General features: G+C 46.0%; 1 protein-coding gene across 1 annotated transcript; it reads left to right on the forward strand.

Moving 5' to 3' along the window:
• Positions 1-2,057: 2,057 nt before the first annotated feature.
• LOC135828554 (germ cell nuclear acidic protein-like) lies at positions 2,058-4,355 on the forward strand. The gene is made up of 2 exons (XM_065340991.1): positions 2,058-2,251; positions 2,993-4,355. Exons 1-2 carry the CDS (start codon positions 2,159-2,161, stop codon positions 3,872-3,874), a joined length of 975 nt encoding a protein of 324 aa, XP_065197063.1. The 5' UTR covers positions 2,058-2,158; the 3' UTR covers positions 3,875-4,355.
• The last annotated feature ends 7,251 nt before the right edge of the window (positions 4,356-11,606 follow it).

Genomic DNA, 11,606 nt, shown 5'->3' on the forward strand with positions numbered 1-11,606 from the left:
TGAAGCAATAGTTAGTTGAAGTCCATGAAGCCATCAATCATGGCTTGATAAAGACACCGGGCACTGACTGTTTGAGTCCCTCTTGCTCTCAGCCTCTCTTTGCTCATTCCGGCCGGGGAGCGCAGAGAAAATGCATAGACACTCAAACACATGTCGCTGCTGGCCTGCATGCAAACTCTCGAATTGTTAACGGTACGGTGCTGCTCTGGATAGCCGCACTATGTCACTGCACTCGTACTCCTCAGCGAGCAGAGAGCCGGGTTGTTGTATGCTGAGAATAAAAATCAAGCTCGGATCTTTCTCAGATCTTTGTCGGCAAACTAGCCCCCGGCTCTCGGACCCCAACCGGAACCATGTGCAAAAATGAACGTTAGAGGGCGCCTCTCGGCAAATAAGGGCACAGCTGAAAAGCGAAGTGGTCGTTTGTGAATGCACGCACGGGGGAATGCGTTCTTGGAGTAAGCCCATGAGGATGTGTGCTTGTGGATTTCCGAACTGTATCATCGTACCGGTATGTCTATGGGAGAGGTCTGCAGGATTCGCTCTCAAGTGGCCGCATTCTCGCATAGCAGTGGCAAGCACGTACATGTACATGTACAGTGCTGGAAACTGAAATCCGACCACTGAGCGGTGCGCTCGCATCGCAAAGACCCAACACGGGTTGGTAAAACTACCAAACAGGGACCGCTAGAATGTGGACGCACCTCTAAGGGGTCGGATTTCAGTTGCCGTTATGCACTGTAGCTCCTCTTCTGCTACGCCGTGTGCCAAGCGCCAGGGGTGTCGGGTACGTATGCACAGGACAATGGAACTCAGACTGAGAGCAAGTCTGCGCGACCGTATTCGGAGAAGCTGTGGAAATGCAGCATGTGAAATTCACCACGTACATGTACATGTACGTGTACATGTACATGTACAATGCCATAGCAATAGGCCGTAGTGGAACCATGCATGGAAATCTTTGCTTGCTGTCAACTCAAGTGGTCCATCGTGGTCTCTCTTCTGCACAACGACAGCGGGCAAGACATGAATGAAACAGATCTGGTCATGACTCGTGAAGGCAGAAAACATACGCACACGCTACCTCTCTCTGGCACCCTCTAACATGTACGCAGACAGTCTCTGAGTCTGAGTGCATCTTGCACATCTGACTCTCGCATACGCACACACACACAGACACACACACACACACACACGCACACACATAGCTAGATCTAGCTTTGCTTTACATTAATTTTCTGTTTCTATTTCCTGGTGCGTGCTTGTGGCATTGAAGCCGAGACCTTTGGTCGGTGGAGCCCCTGGTACCTCACCATCACTGCTGCCCAGTGAAGCCCCCGCTCAGTACCTGTTGTTTTTGTCCACATAATTATTTATTTTACGAGTTGGGTTTGTGAATAATAGTAAAAAATAAAAAAATAAAAAACACCTTTTACCTTGAAACTGCCACCTAAACTAAAGGTGATGCAGTGCCTCAAAGAGGCAAGGCCCATCGGGGAAGCGATGATAGCGAACAGGTATGTTAGACATACAATGTAGCAACTTGTGCTGGGATTACACCATTCAACAGCGTGCAAGGCTGATGAATATACACACACGCCCGCACTCAGGTGCACACACGTACACAATGTCATGCACAAGTACATACATGTACATCATGCACATGATGCACATGAGCATCCAAATACTACTCGTACATACTGTACGTACATACGCGCACAGTGGCACACGCACACACATACACACACACACACACACACACACACACATACACTTTATACATGTACCGGTACATACACACATACATGTACATGTACCTAAGGGTCACATTCTGCATGCACATCATTGCCACTTGCTCTATTTCACCGGAGTCTGGGAGAAAGAGCAGTTTGCGGCAAGCGGCTGCACCAATCGGAAATCGTCTTAGAAAATCGACATTTTCGTCTTCAGACAAACAGCTACATGTACATGTATATGGACGACAAGTCAGTACGACAGCAAGCGTTCTAGTATATCACTATTAGTAAACAAGTATAAAAGCGAGAGAGTTGTTGACAGTAAACATCAGTCGATAGCGAACTATCACAGAGAGATCTTAGCAGCTGAAATATAAAAATCAGCTTTTACTTTGTGCAGTTCTCTCTCTCTCTTCCTCAAGATGAAGGTTGCTTTCGTTCTGGCCTTGTGCCTGTTGGCGGGTACGTTCGTCCGCTCCATTCCCCTGGATGTCTCCTCACAGGATGTGGCTGAGGTAGGTGACGTGAGAACACCACACCTTTAGATTAGACGTGTGTGTGTGTGGGGGGGGGGGGGGGTCTCAGCAATGTTTTAGGGAAGATGACTTGCAAAGTATTTTATTCGCAGTCCATCGTACATGTACATCGTGTACCCAAATTTCTCCCCAAGGTACTAAGAGGGCCAGCAGATTATCGCTTCAGTCTTGCTTCACTCCCGGCGGCAGGACCCGTGTGATGCTGTTCTCCCACGGTCAATGTTCGACTAGCAAACAAGATGTGCAGACGTTTGCTGCACGTACATGTTCATGGGTGTAAACTTGCAACAAAATTGTTAGCCCATTAACCCGGACCATAGCATGAACGAGTGAAAATGATGTTCTGCCCAATACGTCTCCTGCACCACCTTGAACCTGCACGTTTGAAGAGCTGGGAGAAAAAGGGAAAACCCCTTCTACATCTGCAGTGAGACCTGTCTCATGCGACCGCTCAAGGGACCTTCGAAATGCGGTCGCTGTGTACAGGTGGTATCCGTAACCCAGGGTCATTTGACTGAAATTGACAACCCTTGGTCCTGGTTGTAGCGCTCCCTTTGGACAGTTGGCCGCCTTATCCGGGTGGTCGCCTTGACAGGTTTTCCTGTACAGTGTACGTCTGTAGTTATGCGAAGGCATACAAAGTCAGTGCTGGGTATTTATTGTTGCTACATACATGTACATGACTGATTGTCTATTATGCTTCACAACTGTTTGCATTAGATCAACCAGGATGCTGTCGAGTTCAGTGAGCGTGATGCCGCCGAGGAGCTGGAGGCGCTCAACGACGAAGATATGATGTCAGATGAGCTTTTTGAGGACGAAGATGAAGATGCCGTTGACGATTTCGAACAAGATGAAGACTCCGTTGATGACTTCGAAGAAGATGAGGATGATGATGACGTCATGGACGATGATGAGGATGAGGATGACGTCGACGAGGACGAGGATGAGGATGACGTAGAGTATGACGAGGATGAAGATGACGAGGCCGATGAGCTGGACATGGAGGATAACGAGGCTGGGTACACGCCAAAGGGTGGTGACGTCACTGTGTTTGCTGGTGGCTCAGATGATGACGGAACTGGTGGACTTGACGGCAGCATTGACGATGGTCTTGGCAGTGACGAGGGTGCAGCAGGCGGTGATGACAGTCAGGAAGGCGGAGACACAGACTTGGGCAGTGATGATGGTGGCGATGTTGGTGGTGCGTCCGATGATGGCGCTGGTGGTGATGGATTCGAGGTCGAGTCCCAGGACGACAGTGGAGTAAGTTCGCCCGCAGTGCCTAGCTTCCCTGTCCATCCCGGTAGAGTCCGCCGCCCACGCCCACCCACGATCCTTCCCAAGCGTAAATACTATGGTGGACGCCGTGTGGGAAACCGCCGAAACAACCGCCGAAACAACCGACGCAACAACAGCCGCAACAACCGCCGCAGCAGCCGACGCAGCAGCAACCGCCGAAGCAACCGCCGAAGCAGCAGCCGCCGAAGCAGCATCCGACGCAACAACCGAAAGAACAGGCGCACCGGAGGTCGGAAGAACACCCGCAGATCTGGAAATCGCCGTACCTCACGTGCCAAGTACTACGCTCTAAAAGGCTAAATCAGACTCTTTCGGCCGATCACACTTTACCACACTGCAGTGATCGCACAGCAAGCTATCAATGCACGGCTGTACTATTCCTATCGCAGAATATTTCCAGCAGCATACTAAGCAAACTTGCATGCTACACGTACACGTGTGTGTGTATTCGCTGATGCATGACCTGAGTGCGGTGAGTGCACGTTACATGTACGTACAATACACGTGACTTTTTGCTGTGCTGCTGAACAGATTATCAGAAAAACATAATCGTATTATAAATCCCACTATACCAATAACAAACACCCTATAATTTATGATCCCGGCAAGCTGGTTTCCGCTCCCTCTTCCTGGCCACACGCTCCCCTCTCTCCCCTGCAACTATCGTCTCTTCACCTGGCGCACATTTTTCTTGCTTCTTCTTTTTTAGCACAGCACAAAATCATGCCGCAGCACTACTCTCATGTTGTGTTTTAAAGGACAAGAAAATTTACCTTTCTTACAGCCTGCCCTCTATGTAGTTGTGTATACCGAATCATAGATTCATAGTGGACATGTGCCCGGTTCCTGGTTTGGATTATAGAATATACATATACATGTAAATAATCGACGTGGAGACAACAATTTTATAATAGCAATAAAAAGAACAAACTCTGCAGTCATCGCGACACTACAACGAAGTCATGAAAGTTTACCAGAATTAATTTTCTTGTCACATTCATCAGTGGAAAGTCGTGACTGAAGAGTAACCATGCTGAACAACTTGAGGCTGTTTGTATTCGTTTGCATAAGCCTGATCTTTGTAAGCAGAAGAAACATGTAGTTGCGTTAAAATTGTTTTCGTAGGTGCACAGCATGATTGTTTGTCTCACTACACAGTTTTAGCGTTATAATTATTAGTTTTTCACCCACCGTTGCACTTAGCTCTCACTTCACTGCTATTGTCTCACCTTCCCTCTTTCTATTTTGGCACTGTATTTTGTTCTCGTAACACATCATTGAATGTATATTTAATCATTGTTCAGCATGGTTACTCTTCAGTCACGACTTTCCACTGATGAATGTGACAAGAAAATTAATTCTGGTAAACTTTCATGACTTCGTTGTAGTGTCGCGATGACTGCAGAGTTTGTTCTTTTTATTGCTATTACATATACATGTACATGGAACTTAAAAAACCCCAAAAAAACTCTACCCACACAGAATTGACGTCACGCGGTGATATCATAATGATTATTTGAATTCAGAAAAAACACCAAAAAACAACATGGAACTTCAGTTACTTCACCTCGCCCCACAAATGCACCAATCAGACCATAGCGTTGTGGTACCAAACAAGGGTGGTCGACGCAGCTTGAAGTAGAGTGTTCAACAACTCAATGGGTGCTTTGTTATCAGGCGTATGCCTGTTTTGATTCCGACAATAAATGCAGTATACAACAACAACAACAAATGTGCAGAGTAGTATACACAGTCATACATTTTTTTATACCAAGAGAAAGACCAAGGAACTACAAGTTACGCTATACTGTCTACTAACACCACCAGTATAGCGTAACTTGTAGTTCCTTGGTCTTTCTCTTTGTATAAATTAAACCTTGGCTCTCCATCTGAGTCCATACATTTTTTTACTAAGGCCACAGCTTCCAATCATGACATGCAAAACAGCGGTGCAGCATCACAGGCATGAGTCGTGGACGTGGTGACGGGGTCTGATGTGCTCCACCGACCCAGGATCCGTTGGCTTCACTGCACAGCAAACGCGTCGCATGTGGGAGTAGAAAGGCCAAATGAAGTGAAAATCGGACCACGCCACAGTCCCAGAGGCCCGTGGGGCATCCATTCACTGCACTGCCCGCACGCTCCGCTGTTGACAAGAAAGTTATACAGTAAAACCTGTAACTAAAGACCACCGTGACTAGCGACCAGCCTGGTACTACAGACCACTTTGCCAGGCACGGACTGTCTCACATTCATACATGGTTGTGCGGTACAAACCTCTAACCAAGGACCACCTGCCACTAAAGACCGCTTTATCTGGCCCCAAGGGGTGGTCGTTAGTCACAGGTTTTACTCTAGTTGTAGCCGCATATGTAGCCAGTGGTGGTGCGCGTCAGCCGGTAACCTCCAGAGAGGCCTCCCTGGGGGACTGTCGCGTCGTCTGGCCTTCCGTTTCTCTCACCTCGTCGTCACGTCACTATGGGGACTTTTAAAAACTAACTTCAATCCAACATTCTGCATGTACATGTAGGCGTGCCAACGTTAATGCGATTTTTTATAGATTGTCTGCCTCACACGCTTTTCTAAATTCTAGCGCCATCTGTATGCAGGTCCCAGCAGAACTGTGCGTTTTGTTATCATCTTTAACAGAACTTTTGTCCCCTTCAACTTCTTTGGGTATGGCACTTTTCTTTGTAGAAATTGGGAGCCATTTTACCCTATGAAATACATGTAGACTGAGTCCTTTTTCTGCTATTCATTCGTTATAATTATACATGTACAATGTTTATTTATTTATTTATTCAACATCTCCTGGCCCGTCCGAAGACTGCCAATAAACATGAGAGGTCAGGTGATAGCCAACCACGGCAAGCTAAAAGGGAGAAAAAGAAAGATGCTGTCAGAGAGGGAAAGGAGATAGGGAGAGAAAAAGAAAGGGAGGCACATTAGTAATACATGGGATCACTTCGGATGAGACAGTGTGGAAAGCTGGACTTTGAATTTCCTGATATCCTGGCATGTCTTAATGCTAGTAGGCAGGTTAGACCAAAGGGAGTATGCTGAGAAGAAAGGGGATTTCAAAAACAGAGAGGAACTAGCTCGGGGCAGTGATAAGGCATTGCGTGTTGGTCTAGTGGTAACAAACCAGTTGTACTTGGCAATATGTTTCGGGACTTGGGCTAGGAAGATTTTTTGCACAAGGATACAAAGATGCTGCTGATGTCGGGCAAGAAGAGGGTGCGTGGAAGCAAGTTTATAAAGACAAAGGGAGGCAAATGTTTGGTCTTTTCGAAACAGAATTTTCAGAAGCAAGCGTTGATGTACTTCCAGTCTGTGGAGTAAAGTCTGAGACAACCCGCACCAAGCTATATCGCAATAGTCAAATATAGGCAAAATGTACGACTTAAAGAACAATTTTCTGCAGTTATCATTCAAGTGTTGGCAGTGGGGTTGTAGCATACCTAAGGACGCACTCGCACGCTTGCACACAGACTGGACTTGTGGAGACCAGGAGAGTTGGCGGTCGAGAATAACGCCCAGGTGCTTGTGCTCGTTAACAACTTTAATAGGTGTACTATTTAGACCAGGAAAATACAGAAGCTGAGTGGGGGGCGAGGGAGAGAAGAACATGGCCTCGGTTTTGGCGAGGTTAGGCTTCAGTTTCCAGGTTTCCATCCATGTTACTGTAGCGTTGACCCCGGACTGCATGGAGGCCGTGAGGTTGTCTGCCGAGCTGTCGGAGCACATCAGAGCAGTGTCGTCAGCAAAAAGACTTACATTTGGTACAAGGGCTGGCAAGTCATTAACGTACAGTAGAAATAGGAGCGGCCCAAGTATGGACCCCTGGGGTACCCCAGACACGACTAGTAATGGGTCTGATAGGGAGGTAGATACTCTGACAGTCTGGTGGCGGCAGGAAAGATAGGATGAGAGCCATTGCAGGGCTGGACCATGTACCAAGAAGACGGACTCTAGCTTTGCAAGCAGACCACGATGCCAGACGGTGTCGAAAGCTTTCGCTAGGTCAAAGAACACGATGCCAACATGCCGCCTGAGGTTCCGCTGGGTGTAGATGTCTTGTACTAGACGTGTTAGTTGGAAAGTTGTGGAGTCTCCACGGCAGAAACCGGATTGAGATGGTGAAAGCGCTGGGGTGACGTGGCAGTACAGAGACTCAAAGAAAATACGTTCACAGACCTTTGACACAGCGGGAAGGAGAGAGATTGGTCTGTAGTTGCCAGCCTGAGAGCGTTGGCCTTTCTTATAGATCGGGACGATAACAGCAGATTTCCAGACGGACGGAAATACTCCTGTACGATATGACATGTTAAAGAGCAGGCACAAGGGATAGGACAGAGATGGCGCAAGCCATCCTCCACTGAGGAGCTCTGGAGAGCCAAATATTAGTTTATAGCAAAGAAAAGGATCAAGGAGCTACAAGTCACGCTATGATCTTTTATTTATTTATTTTTAATTTTTATACACAGAGCCTGTGCGCCTTAACCTGAAATAGAGCTCAAATGCCCGGAATGGGCAGAGCGTAGTACCCAAGAGGTACACAAAATTACTTGTAAAGGGAAGTAAATAGGGCTGTTTTTGTTGTAACTCACTATTCTCTGCTTGCCTTCATATATCTGCTTTTTTCTAATCTCCTTATGTTGTCTGATGATTGGTTTTTGCCATAAAACTCTGAGTTACAACAAAAACAGCCCTATTTATTTCCTTTAGTGTACCTCTTGCGTAATTTTTGATACAAAAGTCCACTGTAATCCCGGATAGGCACGAGAAGTGGTGGCGGGGCCAGATCAAGATACAATCAGTGTAGTGCGAACATAGACTTATGGCAATAAGTAGGACGAGCTGAAGTGACATTTGGATTACTTTATTAGACAATGAAAGTGACAGACATAATTGGACAAACAGCGTTGCCCAGACACCGGCTAAGCAACACTACGTTCAACGCGACACTACGATAATGAAATCGTGTGTTCAGCGCATGGTTCAGAATATCTATCTGAGTCTGGCTATATCTCGACCTGAAGTATTTAAGTATTCGACGAGGAGACAATAATTTTAATATGGCAATAAGTAGGACGAGCTGAAGTGACATTTGGACTACATTATTAAACAATATTTATAAAAGCGATCCTGTCAGCTTTTCTATTATTGTGTTTAAGTGATGGACACCAATTGGACAAACAGCGTTGTCCAGACACCGGCTGAGCAACACTACGTTCAACGCGACACTACAATAATGAAATCGTGACTTCAGCGCATGGTTCAGAATATCTATCTGAGTCTGGCTATATCTCGACCGGAAGTATTTAAATATTGTCTCCTCGTCGAATATTTAAATAGATACGATTGCTATTTCAATAACCTACGAGGAGACAATAGTCGTAAAACGGCAAAGAATAAAACTAATTGTGCACTCATGAGTCATAACCATGTACATGTATAAAACAATAACAATAAATGAAAATGTTTTTGTCCACACACGCACACATGTGACATACATGTACATGTAGCTGCCTTATTCATTTACCGCTACAATTTTCACATTTACATTGTAAAGCATAAAATCACACTGCTGGTGTAATTAACGCTATGTGTAACCGCGAGCTGCTATTTTGTGAATAATATTCTAGCTATATAACTGGTTGTTTTGGTGATATTTACCATTTTGACGATGTTCCACTGATGATAGTCACGAGAAAACGTTATGGAATTTGTTTTCATTTAGTAATAATTATTGTTTATACATGTACATGGTTATGAGTCATGAGTGCACAATTAGTTTTATTCATTGCCGTTTTAAATTAAATGACCCAAAGGCAATGTGCCTATCGAGGGGTTCATTTGATTGAAATAACAGTACTACTACTAGTACATGTACATGTATGTACAAAGACAAGTAGGGCTTGATGAGGTTGTCATAAATGTGCATGACGCATGTGTATGCATGTGCTGCCTATGGGGTCCCGTAGCCATCATCATCTTCCTCATCCTGCTCATCTTCAACATCTTCATATTCATCGCTGCTAACAGAATAGTGATTGGAGATTGCTTCTTCATCGTCTGACTCGGAACTGTCGTCAACGTCATAGGTTTCACGTGTCACGCGAAATCTATTGTTGAAGCCTTCTTGAGGTTATCGAAGCCTTCAATCATGTGCTCCGGAAACTCCACACACATCTGATCAACCACTCGGAGTGTAAGCGCATAATTATTTCAATTATTTTCCCTCTTAACTCCGAAGTAGCGACAAACTCGGCCACTTGAAAATAATCTTAACCGTCCACCTCTCCACACTGCTCTCTTGGCGCACATTCACAACACCGGCACTCCATAGCGAGGAAGTTCGTTCTTGGGGAGATATGGAACATCTTTGAGCTTGAAATCTACTTCGTACCTTGGCCGTCGACAGTTTGGCATAGCTTCTTTCAATCCTGTGAAAGAACCATCAGACAGAGACGGTGTAACAGACTAAGACAGCAAAGTGATCTTTCTCTTGAAACCAGGGGCTGACCACTAACACTGGCAGACACCAGTGACCTGACAATCAGCTCATGCGATAACATTGCACGACACTGACCGACGGTCCGTGTAACCGTGTTGATTGAATCTCAGAACAAGACAACCAAACAAAACTAATCAGTGAACAACATGTATAATTATACATGCACATGTACGTATAGGAGCGACACGACACAACGCAGCTCCAATCAGCAAGAGAGGCGGGATGAGGTGAAAGCTTAGCACGTACGAGTAGCTGAGAAGAGCACGTGTTGACGTAGAAGTTGCTAGGTTTTATTTTTGTTCATGACTACGTGCAATGTCCACTTCGCTGATTCTGCTTATTGTCCTATTTTAAAAAGTTATTGTCTCCGCGCCGCTTAAGTTGCTACAGTCCATTCATTGGAAACTGGCACCCTAACTTTTTGGTGTCTCTCTCACATAGTTGTACATGTACATGTAGATATTGTGAAAACAACAGTACATCCTGCATTGCGTGACCCGTGCAATTACTCCTTGCCACATTTGAGGCCAGAAAGGTCCAAGAACAGGGAAATAGAAATTCAACCAGGTTTTACAAAATTAGGACAGATATGCCATGGCAAAATGTGTATGGAGAAGCAGATCCAAAACCCAGATTTTTGAGATTTAAAGTGGGTTTTTGATCCTCAATTCGGCCCAAATCCGACTTTCAAAAGCCAGCGGGACAGTTTCCGATGAATGGACTGTAGGGTTAGTGTAATGGTAAGGTGTTAGATGTTGTTGTTGTTGTTGTTGTTGTAGAAGTTTATTTAACGTCGCACCACAAACAGGCGATTTCGCCTCCTTTGATACATGTGGACGACAGAAGGAATGAGAGAGAGAGGGGGGGAGGGGGGGGGGACAGAAGTATGGAGAGAGGAAGGGTAGAAATAAATAAGCAATCAACCTCAGGGCTACACCAAAGCAAAAACGGAATGGGAACATACTATATACAAAATAGCTTCATACATATATTGCAAAACACGTTTACTATTCTTCAGTCCGCTATACCACAGAAACACACTAGCCGAAAAGCATTTAAACGGAGCCATGATGCGCTTTTAGCAGGGCACTGAACTGAAGGTGGCTGGGCTCGGAACGGAGATCAGGCGGGAGCTGGTTCCACAGGACTGCGCCGATGAACTGCATGGTCGCTCGACCCGCAGGACCGGGCCAAAATGGTACTCGAACGAGGTGTTGTGCTGCTCCCCGAGTGCGGTCACCAGTAACTCTCACGAAGAAGCTGGTGAAGAGGGAGCTAGCTCGGGAGAACAGACAACGACGGACAAAGATGAGGAGCTTAATGTTAAACATGTCCTCCAGGGTGGTGAGGCGGAGCTGTTCAAAGATCGGGCTCGTGCGCGACCACTGTGGCAGACCGAAGAAGCCGCGGATAGCGCACTTCGTTAGACGTGTGAGGGGCTCCATGTTGCCAATTTGAAGTGACGGATAAAAGGCGTTGGAAGCGTACGACAACCTACCCTGGATCATCGAC

Source organism: Sycon ciliatum, chromosome 12 (assembly GCF_964019385.1).
Source record: "Sycon ciliatum chromosome 12, ocSycCili1.1, whole genome shotgun sequence".
Lineage (NCBI taxonomy): Eukaryota > Metazoa > Porifera > Calcarea > Leucosolenida > Sycettidae > Sycon > Sycon ciliatum.